We start from the raw sequence: 20,932 nt of genomic DNA on the forward strand, positions 1-20,932 counted from the left end.
GTTCATGAGGTCTTTATTCTTTTTTTCTCCCCTTCACATTCCTTTCATCACATAGCAATGCTGGACTGAAAAACTTGCTGTTCGACTCCACCGCTGCCATGGGTAGCAATCAGCTCCTGGAGAAAGATGGCACTGAAAACCGTAGTAAAGATCTCAGCAACGGCACCGACAGCAATTTGGAAGCCGCCAGGAGGCTGGCTAAGCGCCTCTACCAACTGGACCGATTCAAGCGCTCTGATGTGGCAAAGCACCTGGGTAAAAAGTATGTGTTGACACAGGGCTTTTCATGAACTGTCATTCGTATGGTCGATTCTGTACAATAATAAGAGCAGCTTGAAGTTTGATTTTTAATAATAAACTTTTTGGTTTTTTTTTTTAAGCAATGAGTTCAGCAAACTTGTGGCTGAGGAATACCTGAAGTTTTTTGATTTCACGGGTATGACGCTGGATCACTCCCTCAGGTATGTGCTCATGTCCAAACCTCATATTCTTTTCACGTTGTCTCAATAGATATAATTATCCCTAGAGAATCTAAGGAATTGAAGATGGAGTCCAAGGGGAGGTTAATTCCCATTCTTTCAGTTTGCAGTTCGAGTGTATAAAAACATAAGAACATAAGAACTGCCATCCCGGGTCAGACCAATGGTCCATCTAACCCGGTATCCTGTCTCCGACAGTACCAGACAAGTAGCAGACAAGTCTTGTCTCCAACACTACCAGAGCTTCAGATGGAGTGTACAGAACAGGGCAGTTGGAGTGATCCACCTCTGTCTTCCCCTCCTGGCTTCTGGCAGTCAGAGGTTTAGGGACACCTGCAGCTGGAGTTGCATCTCTGACTATCTTGGCTAACAGCCATAAATTTACCTAGTTCTTTTTTGAACCCATTTATTCTTTTGGCCATCACAACATCCCATGGCAATGAGTTCCGCAGGTTAATTGTGTGCTGTGTGAAAAAGTACTTCCTCTTGTTTGTATTAAACCTGCTGTCTAATAATTTCATTGGATGATCCTAGTTTTTGTGTTATATGAAGGGGTAAATAATATTATCTAGGGCTGTCAATTAATTGCAGTTAACTCATGCGATTAACTCAAAAAAATTAATTGTGATTAATCGCACTTATAACAATAGAATACCAATTAAAATTTATTAAATATTTTTGGATGATTTTCTACATTTTCAATATTGATTTCAATTACAACACAGAATAGAAAGTGCACAGTGTTCACTTTCTATTATTATTTTTTATTACAAATACATGCACTGTAAAATGATGAACAAAAGAAATAGTATTTTTCAGTTCGCCTCATGCAAGTACTGAAGTGTAACTTCCAAATGCAGATTTGTTTTTTGTTACATAACTGCACTCAAAAACAAAACAGTATAAAACTTTAGAGCCTACATGTTCACTCAGTCCTACTTATTCTGCCAATCGCTAAGACAAAAAGTTTGTTTACATTAACGGGAGATACTGCTGCTTGCTTCTTATTTACAATGTCACCTGAAAGCGAGAACAGGTGTTCGCATGGCACTTTTGTAGCCGGCTTTGCAAGGTATTTACATGCCAGATATGCTAAACATTCGTATGCCCCTTCATGCTTCAGCCACCGTTCCAGAGGACATGCTTCCATGCTGATGATGCGCGTTAAAAAAATGAGTCAATTAAATTTGTGACTGTCCTCCTTGGGGGGAGAATTGTATGTCTCCTGCTCTGTTTTACCCGCATTTTGCCATATATTTCATGTTGTTATAGCAGTCTTGGATGATCACCCAGCACATGTTGTTCATTTTAAGAACACTTTCACAGCAGATTTGACAAAAAGCAAAGAAGGTACTGATGTGAGATTTCTAAAAATAGCTACAGCACTTGACCCAAGGTTTAAGAATCCGAAGTGCCGTCCAAAATCTGAGAGGGACAAGGTGTGGAGCATGCCTTCAGAAGTCTTAAAGAGCAACACTCTGATGTGGAAACTACAGAACCCAAACCACCAAAAAAGAAAATCAAGCTTCTGCTGGTGGCATCTGACTCAGATGATAAAAATGAACATGTCAGTCTGCACTGCTTTGGAGCGTAGAACCCATCATCAGCATGGAGGCATATCCTCTGGAATGGTGATTGAAGCATGAAGGGACATATGAATCTTTAGCACATCTGGCATGTAAATATCTTGCAACACCAGCTACAACAGTGCCATGTGAACGTCTGTTCTCACTTTCAGGTGACATTGTAAACAAGAAGCGGGCAGCATTATCTCCTCAAATTGTAACCAACCTTGTTTGTCTGAGTGATTGTCTGACCAAGGAGTAGGACTGAGTGGACTTGTAGGCTCTAAAGTTTTACATTTTTATTTTTGAATGCAGTTTTTTTAAACATAATTCTACATTTGTAAGTCAACTTTCATGATAAAGAGCTTGCACTACAGTACTTGTATTAGGTGAATTGAAAAATATTTTTTTGGTTTTTTTACAGTGCAAATATTTGTACTAAAAAATAAATATAAAGTGAGCACTGTACACTTTGTATTCTGTGTTGTAATTGAAATCAATATATTTGAAAATGTAGAAAACATCCAAAAATATTTAAAATAAATGGTATTCTATTGTTGTTTAACAGCGCGATTAATCACGATTAATTTTTGTAATCGCTTGACAGCCCTAATATTACCATAATATTACTAAAGAAACTAGAAATTGGTGACATTCCCTGGAGGGAAACACTTCTGTTGAATTGTTAAAATTCTTGATGTGACATTACCCAGGGTGCAATCTGGACTGCTGAACAGCTGTGTCCCATCCATTCTCCAACTTGGGGTGCATTTTACACTGCTTTGCTGTGAGAGCAACCACTCCTGGTCTGCTCTCACCCACCCTCCAGCATGTAAATTACTCCCAGCTATACCGTATGAGTGGTACTGGCAGCCACTCTTGAATTACACTGCACGGCAACACCAACCAATTCCCAGTCCCAGACTTTCCTCAGAAATGTGCGTCTTGTACTGCCCAGCTCCCTCCTGGACAACACAAGCTCATATAAAGTCTGTCATTTTATTAATAGAAAATGATATGCACAAATCCTGTTATCTCACATGGAGTTTCCCAAACACTTCAGTCCAAGCATACACTGGCTTAGATTAACAATAAAACAAGTTTATTAACTACAAAAAGATAAATTTTCAATGGTTACAAGTAATGAGGCATAAAAGTCAGAGTTGGTTACAAGAAAATAAAAATAAACACTACTAATACCTAACTTAACAAGTTAGAGTGAATTCAAAGCAAAGGTCTCTCTCACCATGTTTTAGCAGTCTTACTGGCTGAATTCCGTTCTGCCAGGATCCCTCCCCAGTCCAGTGATCCGTCCTTCGTCCTTCAAGTGTTGTCAATGCCGTGAGTAGAGATGAAAGGAGAAATTTGGGGCCTCTTTTCTCCATTCTTGCACCTTTTCCTCTTCTTTGAGAATTATCTCCAGCTGGGGGTCAGGAGACAGAAAGTCTGTGGGGACGGGAACCTCCAGCTGTTTCTTTGCCAAGATGTAGATTTCTTGTTCATACCCCTTTTCCTGCCAAAAGAATGGCCACTTAACCAGGTGCAGGTCCATTTGATTTAATTAACACCTGGTTGACACCAGCTTGCCTTTTATCTCTGAGGAACTGGTTTGTTTCTGCTTTTCTAAACTTAAAAGATGTCTCAGGAATGTTATACAGTAGACATTTATAACTTTGCATACAATGCTACCACACATATTTCACCAGGACAATAATGATCAGCAAATTATGAGTTCTTCTTCGAGTGATTGCTCGTGTGTATTCCACAGTAGGTGTGCGTGCTCGCCACGTGCACCGGTGCCGGAAGTTTTTCCCTTAGCAGTACCTGTACTGGGGGAGCACCGCTGCGACCCCTGGAGTGGTGCCTGTATATCGCGCTATAAGGGGAGCTACAGGCTCCCCCCACCCTCCGTTCCTTCTTGCCGCCAGTGAAGGTAGTCGGAACTTTTGTTCTCCAGCTCTGCTGTAGCCCTTCTTCTCGACCTTAGTGGTAGCATTGTACATTGATCTTCAGTCGCTAGAGCGGGCTCGGGGCATGCCCCGTGCCCCAGGCTTCAAGTTGTGCGACTCCTGTCGCCGCTCTATGCCCAGGAGCAACCCTCACGCTGACTGTCTTCACTGCCTGGGTGAGACTCACATAAGCGACCGTTGCAAGATCTGTAGGTCGTTCAAGCAAAGAATCAAGAAGGAGAGAGACTTCAGACTTCGAGCTCTCCTGATGGAGTCGGCACTGACTCAGACGCTGGTGCGCAGATCGGACTCAGCACCGGCCGCCGCGTCGTCGATACGTAGCGAGGCCCCTTCGACCAGTCGGTGCCGTTCTCCCTCCAAAAAGCAAGGGAATGGCTCGGCCTCGCAATGCCGCCGCGATAAGGACAAGGGGGAGGCTGGTCCCGCTCTGGGCAGCCCTCGATCCCCCCCGGGCTCTAAGGCTCCGACTCGTGTGGAGCGGAGCAGCCCAGTACCATTGACCCAGGCATCCCCACCGGTACGGATGCTGTCAACACCAGAGGTGGTGCAGGCGGCGAAGGACATTATGTCCCTGCCTGTCCCGAGCTCGCAATCGGGTATGGGGCCTAGGTCGCGGGGCAAGCCCCCTTTGGGTGCCCACCAGACCTCTCCGAGCAGCCACAGTTCCGGCTCTGAAGATCGATCCCCGCACCGCAGTGGCCGCTCTTCGGAAAGCTCCCGGCCACCCTCGACGTCGTCCAGACCGTCAGGGCCGCCGTCGGGACGGGAGTTGCGGGAACCCTCCATGCCCCCTGCCAGCGAGCGGAGGCACCGAGGGAGGTACCGGGAACGCTCATCTGCTAGACGTGGGTACCGGAGCCGCTCTCGACGGGACAGACGTCGCCGCTCCCATTCCAGCTCCTGCTCGTCGAGGCGCCACGCTGGAGACTCCCCTTGGGGTACCTCGGCGTCAAGGCACTGGGCTTCGCGTCGCCCCCACGCGTACCGAAGCAGTTCGTCGCGTGGGTACTGTTCGTCGTCGTCAAGATCCCGGTCCCGAGGGAGACGACGCTACAGACGCCGCTCCTGCTGCTCCCGCGGCACCGAATGTTCTTTGGCGACCTCGGCTGCGGCACGCGTCCACCCACCCTCGGCACGTGCCATCCCGCCGGAGCACATATTGCCATTCTGTGCTCAGCCAAACCAATGGCAAGGGACTCCGTGGCAAGGACAGTGGTGCCAATGGGCACCGTGGCCATCGGTGCCAGCCCAAGTGGAGGCCCGTTCGGTCGCCGGAGTGTCCCGGGCTCCATCGGCCTCCTCCGGCCGCCCAAGAGACAAATTGGCGGGCCACGAGTCGGCAGACACGCGCCGGGACTCTGATCTCGGTATCGACGCCCTGGCACCGACCGAAGTGCCCGGCTCCGTATGGGCCATCTCCCCGGTAACGGACGACACCATAGCGGCGCCTTCGCCTTCACCTTCGGTCCCGCAGGAGGACTTCAAGGCGCACCAGGACCTGCTAAAGTGGGTGGCTTCAACCTACAGCTGAAGGCCGAGGAGATGGAGGGTCCGTCCGAGTCCCTCTTTACCGTCCTGTCTCCCTCGGCACTGGGTTGCGTGGCCCTGCCTTTGCACCAGGGTATTGCCAACATTTCAAACTCCCTGTGGCAAACCCCCGCCTCCTTGGCCCCAATCTCGAAAAAGGCCGAGAGAAAATACTTTGTGCCGGCGAAGGACCATGAATACCTGTATTCACACCCGGCACCCAACTCGCTCGTCGTGGAATAGGTAAACCACAGAGAGCATCAGGCCAGCCCACGCCCACCCCAAAAAATAAAGACGCCAGGAGACTGGACTCCTTTGGCAGAAAATTTTATTCGTAGGCTAGCTTCCAGCTTCGCGTGGCCAACCACCAGACCTTACTGAGCAGGTACGACTTCAACCTGTGGGAGTCCCTGCCTAAATTTGAGCCTCTCCTCCCGGACCGGGACAGAAAGGTCTTCAAGGCCCTGGTGGAAGAGGGGTCGGCGGCAAAAGTGGCCCTACAAGCGACGTCCAATGCGGTGGACACGGTGGCCCGCTCGATGGCTTCCGCGATCACCATGCACAGGGCGTTGTGGTTCTTGTTGTCCGGGCTATCGACGGAGGCACAATCGCTGATGCAGGACCTCCCGTTCGATGGCAAGGCGCTCTTCGCGGACCTGATGGACGTCATGCTGCATGGGATGAAGGATTCCCGAACCACCTTGCAGACCTTGGGCCTCTATGTCCCCCGGCTAAGGACAAGGTCAAATCTGTTCCGGCAGCTCAACCTGCGAGGAGCAGATATGAGCCCCCGTACAAAAGGCCCAGAGACCAGAAGCGTCAGTCTCAGGGCAGGTCTACACTTACTTCCTGGTCCGGCCGTAAGCAATCGATCTTCTGGGATCGATCCCGGAAGTGCTCGCCGTCGACGCCGGTACTCCAGCTCGGCAAGGAGTACGCCGCATCGACGGGGGAGCCTGCCTGCCGCGTCTGGACCCGGGGTAAGTTCGATCTAAGGTACTTCAAATTCAGCTACGTTAATAACGTAGCTGAATTTGCGTACCTTAGTTCGAAGTGGGGGGTTAGTATGGACCAGGCCTCAGAGGCAGTCCCGCTCTGCCCCGCAGCCCGGTCCCTCTAAGGGCAAGAGGCAAGGGAAGAGGCGGTTTTGACTATCTGCAGGGAGGCACCGGGCCTGTTGCCAGGGAGACCCCCCCGATTAATAAAGTTTGTGTTCTGCAACCGATTGTCTGCCTTCCTCAGGGCGTGGTCCTGCATAACTTTGGACCAATGGGTCCTCAGTACTATCTCCAAGGGCTACGTGTTGCAGTTCACCTCACCCCCGCCAAATCACCCCCCATCCACGATGGCCCCGGGAGACCCGGAACATGTCCGCCTCCTGCGTCAGGAGGTGGACCGTTTGCTCCACCTAGAGGCGGTGGAAAGGGTACTGGTTCAGTTCCAGGGCAAAGGGTTCTACTCCCGGTACTTCCTGATCCCGAAGGCGAAAGGGGGCCTCAGGCCTATTCTGGACCTGCGCGACCTGAACAGGTTTCTAACCCGTTCCAAGTTCCGCATGGTGTCCCTGGCCTCTATTATCCCCTCCCTGGACCCGGGGGACTGGTATGTGGCCCTGGATCTCCAGGACGCGTACTTTCATGTCCATATTTTCGAGGGACACAGACGCTTCCTCCGATTCATGGTGGGGATGGACCATTACCAATTCACGGTCCTCCCCTTTGGCCTATCCACGGCTCCCAGGGTTTTCACGAAATGTATGTCGGTGGTAGCAGCCTACCTCAGGCTGGAGGGTGTACAAATCTTCCCTTACCTGGACGACTGGCTCCTCAAGGGGGAGTCTCGTTTCGAGGTGGAGTCCCATATAGAGCTGCTCCTCTCGACATGCGCCGATCTAGGCCTGGTCGTGAACGAGACCAAATCGACATTAGTGCCCGTTCAGCACATAGAGTTCATTGGGGCCCTGCTGGACTCCTCCAGGGCCACAGCCTCTCTCCCCCTGGACAGGTTCGAGACCCTAAGAGGTCTCATCCTTCCCGGTGACCACGGCAAGGGCGTGTCTTCAGATTCTGGGACACATGGCGGTGTGCACTTACGTGGTCCGCCATGCCAGGCTCCATATGAGGCTCCTCCAATTATGGCTGGCCTCCCAGTTCTCTCAGGCTCGGGACGGTCTGGACAAGGTTCTCACGGTCCTGTCCCCGATACTCGCTTCCCTCCTATGGTGGTCCTGCCCGAGCAATATGTTGCAAGGGATTCCCTTCAGGGAGGCCAACCCGTCCATAGACCTGATGTCCGACGCTTCGGACCTGGGCTGGGGAGCCCACATGGGGGACATGCAAACCCAGGGAATGTGGTCGGCCCCGGACTTGCCCCTTCACATAAACGTCAAGGAGCTCAGGGCTGTTCGGTTGGCGTGCGTGGCGTTTCTCACGCACCTCCGCGGTAAGGTGGTCAGAGTCCTCACGGACAACACCGCCGCCATGTACTATATCAACAGGCAAGGTGGGACTCGTTCCCTAGCCCTCTGCCGAGAAGCCCTAAACCTATGGGAGTTCTGCATAGCCCACGATATCTCCCTGATGGCGGCTGACCTCCTGGGCGTCCGCAATACGCAGGCGGACCGCCTCAGCAGGGTCTTCTCCCCCCAGTACGAGTGGTCGCTCCACTCGGAGGTCGCTCACCGGCTCTTCCAAGAGTCTCCCCAAATCGACCTGTTTGCAAATCGTCAGAACCGGCGTTGCCCCCAGTTCTGCTCCAGGGGAGGGGTGGGGGAAGGCGCGATCTCCGACGTGTTCTTCCTGAGCTGGTCAGGCCAGCTCCTCTATGCCTTTCCCCCATTACCCTCATCGCCAAGGTCCTTCAGAAGGTGAAAGCGGAGAGGGCGAGAGTCATTCTCATAGCCCCAGCGTGGGCCCGCCAGCACTGGTACGGGCCCCTCCTACGTCTCTTAGCGGCCCCCCCCGAGGGCGCTGCCGCTCCGCCCGGACCTCCTCTCCCAGGACGGGGGGCGCCTCCTCCATCCCAATCTGGCCGCGCTTCACCTGACAGCGTGGCTGCTCCGTGGCTGAATGAGGAGGAGAATCGGTGTTCGGAGCAGGTAAGGCGAGTCCTCCTGGAAAGCAGGAAGCCGTCCACGCGTCGGACGTACGTGGCGAAGTGGTCCAGGTTCGCCAGGTGGGCGAGTGAGCAGGGAGTGTCCCCTTCTGCTGCACCTCTCCAGTTTATCCTGGACTACCTCTTATCGCTCAGGGACTGGCACCTGCCTCGGTCAGGGTGCACCTGGCGGCCATATCGGCCTTTCACCCGCCGGTGCAAGACCGCTCGGTATTCTCCCACTCGATGATCTCCCGTTTCCTGAAGGGCCTTGACCGTTCGTTCCCGTATGCTAGGCCCCCCCGTGCTGCAATGGGACCTCAACCTGGTCTTGTCCCAGCTCACGGGGCCCCCCTTTGAACCCCTGGCCACATGTTCCTGATCACACCTCTCGTGGAAGGTGGCCTTCCTAGTGGCGATCACGTCGGCCTGATGTGTCTTGGAGCTCAGGGCCTTAACCTCAGAACCCCCCTATACGGTTTTCCATAGGGATAAAGTCCAGCTCCACCCACACCCGACATTCCTCCCAAAGGTGGTCTCCGCCTTTCATGTGGAGCAGAGCATCTTCCTCCCCGTGCTCTGTCCCAAGCCCCACTCCTCTAGCGAGGAACGCCGCCTCCACACGCTCCATGTGCGTAGGGCGTTGGCTTTTTATCTGGATCGGACTAAGCCATTCCAGAAATCCTCTCAGGACATTTGTAGGGCGGCCACGTGGGCCTCGGTTCACACATTTACTTCGCATTACGCGATCGTCTCCCAGTCTAGGGATGACGCCGGGTTCGGCCGGGCGGTACTTCGTCCTGAACCTTCGTGAACTCCTACCCACCTCCAGCAGATATTGCTTGGAGTCACCTACTGTGGAATACACAGGAGCAATCACTCGAAGAAGAAAGGACAGTTACCTGTTCCGTAACTGGCGTTCTTCGAGATGTGTTGCTCCTGTCTATTCCACACCCCGCCCTCCTTCCCCTCTGTCGGAGTTGTCCGGCAAGAAGGAACTGAGGGTGGGGGGAGCCCGTAGCTCCCCATATAGCACGATATACAGGCACCACTCCAGGGTCGCAGCGGGTGCTCCCCCACTACGGATGCTGCTAAGGGAAAAACTTCCGGTGCACGTGGCGAGCACGCACACCTACTGTGGAATAGACAGGAGCAACACATCTCGAAGAACACCAGTTACGGAACAGGTAACTGTCCTTTTTCAAATGATCCCTCACAAGGCATACTTTGTACAAAATTTAATATAGTCTTGTAAAAGGGGTGAACATAGAGGTATAGACTGTCACAGTTGGTAATCTTCTTGCCTGTTCTGGTGATCAAGGGGAACAAATAATAGCACTGTGGCCTAGCTGTGGTGCGTTAAAAGTTAATAGGAAAGACATGATTGAGCCAGTGCAGAAGTGCTATAAATCAGAAGAATGAGGGAATTTGACAGCAGAATCATGATATGCACCAAGCCTTTTTGGCTAGCCAGGTTTGGAATTCTGGCTCTCCAGTTGCACTGCACACGCGAGGTACTGAGCTCTTCTGAAATCTTGTAAGCACCTAAGAACGTCTAGACCAATGGGAGCTGCTGGGTGCTCGTACTCTTCTGAAACTCTGGCCGTAGCATTTTAACTTCCTGGTTTTAAAAAAAAATCAGAATTGGGCCTCTCCCTTTAATATTTATATTTGTTATTTTTAGGAGTGGAAACATCCCGTCTGTGTGGCAACAGTCTGCTAGCACTGATATAAATGTTCTGACAGCTAAATAGTAATAACTTTAAAGGAGAGAGATTTTTTCCATTGATACAAAACTATGAAGATTAGTTTATAACTGGCCTTTGCTCCCCCCAAAAAAAGAACTTTTTGCAAGTGTAGTTTCCAGGAGCTCAGTCCTGGAAGGTGTGGAGTACTGTGACCTGCTCCAACAATGCACTTAAGCACGTATTTAACACTTTGAAAACTATGGTACTAGTCATGTGCTTAAATTATGCATGTGCTTAAACACTTTGCTAGATTGCTCAGCTCCATGCAGGATCGAGCCCCATGATGTGGAATAATCGCTGCATGTTTCAGTTTGATAAGCCATGCAGTGTGATTCCAAATATACTTTATATTTTAAATGGTGAAATCCAGTACCTTTCAGTGCATGTTTCAGGGGGGTGTTCTCCCCATGATTATGCATTATGGAACCCTGAGACGCAGTCCACCCCAGGGCTCTTAATGGGGTGAAGCAGCTTCATATCACCCACAATGTAGGGTCGTGTATATTGGCAATAATCTAACCCCTACCGCATTTGGCCCTGGCCCACTCAACATTGCAGTATTCTTTGGATAAAATAATGGAGGGTATATTTTGTACTGAATATTAATTTCTGTGGTCCTGTGGCTTCCCTTGCCTTTTGTCTTGTTTGTTAGATTGTAGAGTTGTTGGGGCAGAGAACATGTCTTCTCTGTTTGCAAAATGGAGGGCAGCGATATGAACTGGGGAGAGACTAGAGCATGGCACAGTTATGTTTAACTATGAAGTAGATTGTTTAAAAATACGTACATAAAATTAACAACAGTTCTAGCGCGTGCCTGCGCGCACACAGATATAAGGTCTGGTGGTGCAGAGATCTCCTAGGCAGCCAGCATCAACTCACTCTCTCTCTATATATAAAATATGAGATTATTCAGCTACACCGCTGTGGACTTCCTCCATCATGTAGTGTAAACAAAAGGAGCATTTACTTTACAGTTTTGCCGACCACAAGGGCTCAAAAATCATGAGTCAGGCCCCCAAACATCCCGAGAGTTTCAGAAATAGCACATCTGGTGTACGTTGTATTTGCCTTCTTGTGTTGAGACTTCAAGATTTACGTTTTAAAGTTTTTCTCTGCAACCATAAGGGCTGGAAACACCCTTTAAAAAAAAAAAAAGAAAGTGGAGACTCCCATGCGGTCACCTGACTGCAGGATTTGGGAGTTTACGAAGAGCACCAGATTTCACTGGGGGAGTTGGCAATGCTGCCGGGAGGAAGGATGCTCTTTTATGGTTAGGAAACGTCTCTGAGACTCAGAAGGCGTGGGGGTGGGGAGTGGAAGAGTTGGGGGGGGGTGTACTTGTGGCTCTGCACAAACTTTCCTGTAACCGTGGGCAAGTTACAGTCTCCCTGTGCCTCAGCTTACAGGGCTGTGGTGAGGTCAGATTCGTTAGGGCCAGATGGTTCCTGCTCTTGATGCACTTGGGTGAAGGAGCCTCGCTTTCCTTCCTCCCTTCCCTGGAGCTCCCCATAGGGTGGGGTGGCCCCACACCACCCCCATACTGGGGATCCTCAGGGTACAGTCTGGCCCTTAACATGTGGGAGGCCTGGGGTACTGTGGTGATAGATGCTAGAGAGATGGCTAACCATAAACAGCATTGTCTCTGAAGCTATTTAATCCAGGCCTCAATCCTGCAGACACCTAGGCACATGCTTAACTTTACTGCTGTGAATAGTCCCACTGAAATCAATGGCACCACTCATGGTAGTAACATAGGCATGTGCATTAAGGTTCTGCAGGATAGGGACCAAAGTGATCATTTAAAGAACAACAGAAAATGCATTTAAAAATTGCACCATCCACAATAACAGGCCTGCACCAGTCTTCCGTCAAAGCCCAAATAGGTAGTGGTCCCAGCTGTGCTCTTCTTTTTTTATCCCTTGCATATTCTCTGTCCAAAAAGCCTCAAAATACAAGAGGAAAATATTTAAAATAATACAATTTTGTATCAGTACATTTATCCTACTGCTCAGACCATCAATAACTTGCTTGCCCCTTTCAGGTTAAATACATAGGGAATAATTATCTAGTTGGGCTTTCTTCCATTAGAAGACTCTTGGAAACAAGTTTTTGATATGCAGTCATCAATCCCTTACTGTGAAATGTGCTATATTATAAGGGCAATGCCAAGCCAGTAGAGATCTATGTTTTTAATTTCAGCTTTCTTTAAACTTCTTTTAGGAGTTTCTTTAAAGCCTTTTCACTTATTGGAGAAACTCAGGAAAGAGAGAGAGTATTAATCCACTTCTCCAACAGATACTATCAGTGTAACCCGAACACTGTTTCTACTCAAGGTAATTTTGCTTCTGATTTCTAGGTCATGGGCATTCCTCTTTGTTCTTTCACTTTTGTCTATAGCCTGTATGTTTCCTGCTAGAAATATTCTCCTGCCTGAGGCAAAACAAGTATATGCATGAAAATGGACTGTTTGTTGAAGGCGAGAGATTGACAACAGTGAGAATGGTAGTCCTCTAATTTATCCTTGCCAGAAGAATGGTATGGACAGAGGCAGGGCAACCTTATTCATATTGGCCTCTGTTCAACACGGTATTTAAACATGCCTAAGTACTTGAGTAGTTCCTCAGCATGGCTACGTACATGCTTAAAATTGGGCATGTCCTCCCTGGCCTCATTGCATGTAGGCCAGCTAACATCAATTAGTAGGCAACTTCCTCTTCAGCACTCTCAGTAATTTTTAAAATTTGGAAAGGAAAAAACAAAACCAAGAAAGAAAACATTCCCGAATAAGAGAACAAACTATCTGCTGACATAACTCCATTGAATTCGATAGTTATACCAACAGAGAATTTGACCTAAAAATTCCAACTACTTCAGATCATGCCTAAGTCTAAAATAAAGATAGTAGGGAAAGAAAGAGGAAAAATGTATTTCAGGCCCCCCTTAATCCCAGCTACCTAGATGATTTTAGCTACTAATACATTAAAATTGGGGTAGAAGAAGATGAATAACCAACTGTGCACATCACAGATGAAATAAGACATTGTTTGGAGTCAGAGTCAAGAATTGGGTATAGAGAGGATTAGAATTAAATCTACTGTAGCTGACTCCATACTGAATTGATATGTTTCTCCATGACACTCTTGGGAAGTGAATTGTTGAATCTAAAATAAATGTTTAGCTTCACCCAGATCTGAGGGTTTGATTGTGTCTTTTGGCTCAGCCCTCTACGGGGAAGTGTGGTTAGCTGCTGCATCCCAGGAGGGGTCCACCGAAGGATGCGTGATGCCAGTACCGGAACACCACAAATCAAAACCCTGGGTGAATGGAAGTTACCATTGCTGGTGATGGTGGCTGCTGTTGTTTTATTTAATACTACTGTAGTACCCAGATACACCACTCTGGATTGTACTCTGCAGTACAAACACCTAAGGAAAAATGGTTCCTGCCTCAAAGAACTTACTCTCTTAAGGTGTGTCTACACAGCAGGATTCTTTCAGCTACGGGTAGTGTACGTACATGCATAACCCCCCAGCATGGGTATAAACAGCAGTGTAGATGTGATGCACGGATTAAGCCTGTAGGGTGAAGGTGCACAAGAAGGGTGTGGTTGTGTACTGAGTACGTATCCTACACGATCTATATTGGCCCAAGCCATGACTTACCATCTACACCGCTGTTTTTAGCAGTGTAGATCCTGCTGCCTCCTGCTGCTGGAGCCTTTCCTTGCTGCAGTGAAAGGCTCTGGCAGTGGGGAGCAGCTGAACCCTTTCCGGATCGCCTCCCCTCTGCCAGAGCCTTTTACGGACACCCACATCAGTGTGGACACAGCCTGCTTCTCATTGGGGTACGTAACTACAGGTACACTACACCCCACTGAAAGACATAGACATAGCCTTAGGGCCTGATCCCGCAACGATCCTAGCACATACCTAGTCCCACTGGCTTCAAGATTCGATCACATACTATTTATTTCTGTTCAGTACACAGGATGGACAGTGCGTACGGCCCAATGCCTTACTCACTGCACATCATCCAGAGCGCCCACTGAACAGGAAATGGTTAATTTCCTCACTGTTTTTTTTTTATGGTGCTCATCAGTGTAATAGTTGAATGCTTCATAGAGAGGGATGAATGTGTCTTCACCCATCCCCGGTGAGGTGATACTATGACCCCCACTTTACAGATGGGGGTACTGAGGCGCAGAGAGATGAAGATCGATATTTTCAAGTGTTTGCTAGTTTGGAGTGACCAATGCGAGATGCCTAGGGCCTAAGCTCCCACAACTCCCATCAATTTCAGGTGGATTAGTGGGCCATCAGCACTTTGGAAAGCTGGCTCCAGATGTCTCAAAATGAGGCCTCAGGAAAATGAGGAACACAGTCAGTGGCTGCTTCTGCAAATGTTGGCCTACGTGACTTTCCCAATGCCACATAATCAGCCAGTGGCAAAGCCTGAAAGAGAACCCATTTCTTCCGACTTCTAATCCAGTGCTGTCACCTCAAGAGCCTCTTCCCATGGATCCCTGCCACACTGACTACACAACAGGCAGCTTCTGCTGCATATGAGGCTGGGGTCCTGTGAGCACCAGCAGCCTCTTTCATTGTGCAGCCCTGCCTCATTCAGAGTCTAAGACCAGCAGTTCAGGAGTCAGGGGTCCTGTGCGGGGAAATAGTATGTGCTCATGTTATTCAGGACTATGTTTCTGGAAGACCAGACATGCCAACTGAGAGAGGCTATAACATCTCCTTGCTGGAAGGTCAGTGGTGTCCCAGGCAAGGAGACAGGGGGTTTATTCTTTCTATTCTGGCCTAACGAGCAAAAAAAAAAAAAAGAACTGATTCCATTTGGTGTACTGATACCAGCAAAGTAGCCGTGAAAGTGTGGTTTTTACTTTATTTTATCAGTCGATGCTGCAAGACAGTTTTGACAGGTGATAAAAGACGAAAGAAAGTATGAGATGAACTGACTTTCGTTAAATGACTTTAGATTGATTTTCCTGCATTTTTCTATGTGTTACTTGATGAGCAGATTCCCCTTAAAGGCAGAGACAGACTCAGTTGGGGAGCAAGGTCCTAGTGCAATCTGAGCTGATCTTAAATACATTGTCCTGGGTAGTGTGAGTTTATGTGTAGGGTGACCAGACGTTATCAGGACCTTCCCAATATTAGGGGCTTTGTCTTATATATGTAACTATATCCCCACCCCACCCCGAAAAAAGTGTGTCCCATTTTTTCACACTGCTATCTGGTCACCCTATTTGTGTGTGATATTTGCTCTGTTTCTTTTCCCAGATGGAGTCCATTGTCTCACCTGTGCAGTGATGCTGCTGAACACTGACCTACATGGCCATGTGAGTGCACGTGCTAAGAACATGCTCTGCCCTTGTTTTCAGGAAGTGCTTGCCTGTCAAAGTTGAGCTTTCAGGAAGTGGTGCTGGTCGCAGATCAGCCCTCTCAGGCGCTCCTTGTTTTGCACGGTGCTCCTCCTTGGGAGCAGGACTGCCACTGGCCGCTCTGCTAGCAGCACAAGGCCCATAGGCATCCTCGCCACCCGTGTGCTTGGATACAGTTGCAGTCCTTATGCTCCCCAGAGCACAGATACTGCTTCCTCCATGGGATATCTCAAAGGCGGTCATCTGACAACTGGCCAACAGATCCTGTTGGGGGGAAAAGCTGCACCCCCAGAAGGGGTGTGACAGTGGGTGTGGTTCCCTGCATGCCCCTCCCGACCTCCAGGAGGGTTGTGCCCACTACCCCAGTTGCAGCATTGCCCATCCCTTGGGTGGGGGAACTGAAAGCACTCCTCCTTCTGATGCTCATCCTCCTTTGTGTTGCTCTTCCTGGGGACAGCAGCCTGTTCTGGCCTGGCAACAGCAGTGTCTGTTGGCTTCTACCTTCCCTGGGGCTTTGCTATCCTGGGGAGGAGGAGAAAGAACCTGGGAGGAAATGGGGATGTTTGGGCAGCCAGTTATGAACTGAGAGCTTCTTGGATGAAGTGACCACAGTTAACGTCCATTCAGTATCCTCTGCAGCTGATGTGAAAACACACATGAGCCAAATAAGACAAAAGGTATGTCTGGCACACTTGATGCAGTAGGAGACTACATAACATATATTTCAGTGCTCTGAGCACCCCGTTGTATGTGCTCATGGTGAGATATGACTGCTCTGAATTTTAACCTTTTGCTGCACATTTTTTGGGAGTCTCCACTACACATTTAGGGTCTAATTCTGCACCCCTTAAGTTACGTGGAATAGCACTTACCCTCAGGAGTATTGGCGTCAGCCGGCTGGCTTGCATGAATAAGAACTACTCCACATATGCCGTTTCCAGAAAACACATGCATTTGCACAAAAGCAAATGCTACCCAACAACAGCTCCACCTTGCAGTCTGTCATGCAGGTGAAACCTCACTGAAGTTAGTAGGAGCTTTGCCTGCGTGAATGACTGCAGCATCAGGCCCAGAGTAATTTACTCTCCAAGATAATGGTATCGGCAATACAGAGAGTAGAGTGAGATTCTTGTGGAAATCTGGATTCCATGCCGATTTCCAGTGGGAAGTGGAGTTTCTTCTTGTTGGACAAAGCCAGAAAAGGTGTAACACAGTGATGCTTTAACTGGAGACGTAATACAGGGCTCTACCATGCCTGCTAGACATCGATCCATGTTGGGTGCAGTGCAGAACTCCCTCTCCCGAAGGAGTGCCAGGAGGGATTCTGCCCTCCGAGAAGCAAGTAGCCCCCAGGAGGAGCCACATCCCTACAATGGGTGCAGCGAACTCCCTCCCTAACTCCCTGCTTGGTGGTCTCACTTTGTGGCCACGCCCCCTCCCTGCCTCTTGGGGGGGGGGTCTTCTTGTTTCCCATTGGCGCACAGAAGGAACTAGGATGACCAGATGTCCCAACTTTATAGGGACAGTCCCGATATTTGGGGCTTTGTCTATAGGCGCCTATTACCCCCCATCCCCTGTCCCGATTTTTCACACTCGCTGTCTGGTCACCTAGAAGGAACAATTCTGACAGGCACTTGTTCAAGGGAGGGCAAGACTCCTTGACACAGTGTAAGAGCCTGGGAGAATCTAACCACAATTTCTAGCCCCTTTTCGTTCAGTGCCATTCTACTCATAGCCACTAGGTGGCAGAGAAGGACTGGCATTTGCCTGAGTTATCCTTGCTCCAGCAGACCGTTCCAGGTGCCCTACAGGTTAAAATTAACGCATGGACACAAACTGTACCTCAGCCGCCCTATCGCCATCCGAGGAGAGGGGAGCTATGTGATCAGACGCTGAGATGTGGGGGTAGGGTGGGACGAATACAACCTTACATTAGTTTGATGTGGCTGTTTAATTTGTATTTCAGAAAATGTATTTACAATGCATGGAGACCTGCCTTAAAGCACCCCAGGGACCGACCCAGACTGGGTTCTTAATGGGGAGGGGGTATTCTAACCGAAGCAAGGCAGAGCTGTCCTTCAAACATTTGGGAACCTTTCGGGGTGGCTCTTACAAGAAAGGAGGTTGCCCCTTGTACAGACTTCAGAGCAACTCCAAGGAATTTATAAAAGTTACCCTAAGACAACTTTGAAAGTCTTAGTTGTATGTCTTCACTACCCGCCGATGCGGCGGGTAGCAATCGGTCTATCGGGGATCGACTTACCGCGTCTCGTGAGGACGCGGTAAAATCGATCCCTGATCGCTCTGCCGTCGACTCCGGAAATCCACCTCGGCAAGAGGCGGCAGCGGAGTCGGCGGCAGCGCGGCAGCGGTCGACTTTCCCCCGTCCTCACCGCCAGGTAAGCCGACCTAAAATACGCAACTTCAGCTACGGTATTCATGTAGCTGAAGTTGCGTATCTTAGGTCGGAACCCCGCTGTAGTGTAGACCCAGCCTAAGGGACTTCAACATCCATTTCCCATTAGTTTTAATGGGGAATGGGAGTCCAAAGCCCCGAAGTGGCTTTGCAGATCTCAGCCTCCAGATTTTATAAGGGAAAAATAGTTACAAGCAAACTCTACTCCCAGAGAGCCACATTCCGCTACCCTCTCATGTTGAGAACAGTGCCTTTCTCCTCCAGGAGTCTCATTGAAGTTGATGGCACATCTCAAGGAATAAGGCAGCACTCATCATGAGTAAAAATAAAGCTACAGGAATGTGCCCCAGAGATTGCTCCGTTGTTTAGCTGGAGACTATCCCTTTACACTGCTGCTGAGGCTAAGCTAATTCTGTTTGTCGTAAGACCGTGTAACCCTGCAGATTTCTGTGACTGGTGGTTATTACCATGTTGTCTTAAGTGTGGAGAACACAGAGCAGCTGCCATAACAAGTAACAGAATCCTGCATGTATTTCTCTTGTCCTTTTCTTCCTTGGATCACCTGTAATCTTTTTATTCTTTTGCATTTCCCTTATAGGTGGTAAGTTGGGTGTTTATAACTTTGAATGCAGCCTCTTCTGCACATATCGTAACTCCTGTTTTCTAACTCCAGTATAGTGTTCCAGCCTGTTAGCATGTCTCTGCTATTTTATTTACCAAAGAAGTAAATGAATGGATCTAATGAACCCCCTTTATTCCTCCCTGTCTTGCTGCAGTTCATCCTCTTTCCATGTACTGGAGTAAGCTACTTCAGTTACCATGTGCTGGAAAAGAAGATCTAAGAAGGAACCTATTAATATGGGTAGCAACCCACTTCAGGTGGGGAAATGAATTGTAATTTTAGGGTCTGACTATAGCAGCAAAAGCCTAAATCTAAAATTAAAACCTCCCCCGTTCAGAGCTGTTTCCTGAAGCTTAATAAAAGCAGGAGTTAGGGGGCTGGTGTGTACGTTGTACTGCTCCAGGAGAGAGTGTAGGTCAGACACCCCTCTGATGGCACAGTTCCTTCCTGGTCGCCCCTTTGCTCTGTGAGAAGGGGGAGTGATTTATTGCTGGCTTATACAGTAGCAAAGTGCACATCTCTTTGTTGGATCAGCATTGCTAGGTGATGTGGTGGGGGTGGAATCCTGGCTCAGCCCACTCCTCACCTCTCCCTGCTCGTGTGCTCTGGTGAGTAGCAGGCACAAAGAACAAGGGATGATGTAGCCCTAAAAGTCCATAACTTGTATAATAGATGGAGCTCCTTCAGTCTGTCAGGGCCTGTCTGCACAGCAGAGTTAACCCGGGCTCTTCCTCACGTGTTGTCCCTAACCCAGCTCCTGTCGCACATGGAGCCTTCTCATCAGAGTTTTTTGGTGCTTTCAACCCAGCTGGGGTATAGGCTAGCACTGCTTTAACTCAGGGTGGTAACCTGCCCACTTTGTAGTGAGTGATTCACTGTCTTCCCACGATTCCCGCACATACCCGGATGGACACACAATTTCTTCCATAGTTCACCGGGAAAGAATCATAAAGTTGCTCAGCTTATTGTAGTGCTAAGAACCATGGGATATACCCCCAGAAGTCCTAGTGACACACATGGGGGAGCGCAGCACCAGTGAGGTCACAGTGACTTGGCTGGGCCTTTGCAGTGTGGCTGCTCACAGCCAGGCCAGGGTTACCTGGGTACTCTGACCCTGCTGCTGATCACCTGAGTGCAAGTGAGACTATAAACCAGGGGTGGGCAAACTACGGCCCGTGGGCTGGATCCGGCCCCTCAGGGCTTTGGATCTAGCCCGCGGGATTGCCCCCCATGGCGCCGTGGGCCCCACGCCACTCTCAGAAGCGGCCGGCACCACGTTCCTGCGGCTCCCGGTTGGGCGGGCGGGCAGAGGGCTCCATGCGTTGCCCTTGCCTCCAGGCACCGCCCCCCGCAGCTCCCATTGGTGGGGAACGGGGAACCGCGGCCAATGGGAGCTTTGGGGGAGGTATCTGGAGGCGTGGCAAGGGCAGCACACGCGGAGCTCTCCGCCCCACCCTCCCCCAGGGGCCACAGTGCTTCCGGGAGCGGTGCGGGGCGGGGACAGGGCAGGCAGGGAGCCTTTCCCAGTGCGCATTGCTGCCACCCCGGAGCCGCTTTAGGTAAGCGGTGCCAGGCCGGAGCTCGAACCCCTCCTGCACTCTGGCCCCCAGCTCCCTGCCCTAAGCCCCCTCGTACACTCTGCATCCCTCCTGCACCCCAAATCCCTGCCCTGAGCCCCCTGCCGCACCCTGTACCCCTGTGCACCCCAACCCCCTGCCCTGAGCCCCCTCCTGCAGTCCACACCCCTCCTGCACCCCTGCCCTGAGCCCCCTCCTGCACCCCAACCCCCTGCCCTGAGCCCCCTCATACACCCCGCACCCCTCCTCTGCCCCAATCCCTTGCCCTGAGCCCCTTCCTGCACACTGCACCCCCTCCCGCACCCCAACCCTCTGCCCTGGCTCTGCATACAATTTCCCCACCCAGATGTGGCCCTCGGCCCAAAAAGTTTGCCCACCCCTGCTATAAACCAAAAAAGGACCTTTGGATTGGAAATGCCAGTGCAGCCTCAACCTCAGGGAATCACCGAAAGTTAGGGTTAGAAATATGCTTTATTTTCCAGTTCAAGTTTCAGTTTCTAACCTGGTGGAAGAAGTTCTTCCCAGCTTCTGGACAGCAGCTTT

At 50.0% G+C, this 20,932-nt stretch overlaps 1 protein-coding gene across 1 annotated transcript in view; it reads left to right on the forward strand.

Annotated features, from left to right (window-relative positions):
• The window catches only part of PSD3 (pleckstrin and Sec7 domain containing 3), a 147,549-nt gene that overhangs the window by 60,965 nt on the left and 65,652 nt on the right, over nt 1–20,932 (forward strand). Inside the window, exons 5-8 of the mRNA XM_026661268.2 lie at nt 56–262; nt 381–461; nt 12,603–12,715; nt 15,674–15,732. Of these exons, the coding sequence (XP_026517053.2) occupies nt 56–262; nt 381–461; nt 12,603–12,715; nt 15,674–15,732 (460 nt within the window). The remainder of the gene's footprint in view (nt 1–55; nt 263–380; nt 462–12,602; nt 12,716–15,673; nt 15,733–20,932) is intronic.

The sequence above is a fragment of the Terrapene carolina genome, unplaced genomic scaffold, assembly GCF_002925995.2.
Source record: "Terrapene carolina triunguis isolate 2854851 unplaced genomic scaffold, T_m_triunguis-2.0 Scaffold988, whole genome shotgun sequence".
Lineage (NCBI taxonomy): Eukaryota > Metazoa > Chordata > Testudines > Emydidae > Terrapene > Terrapene triunguis.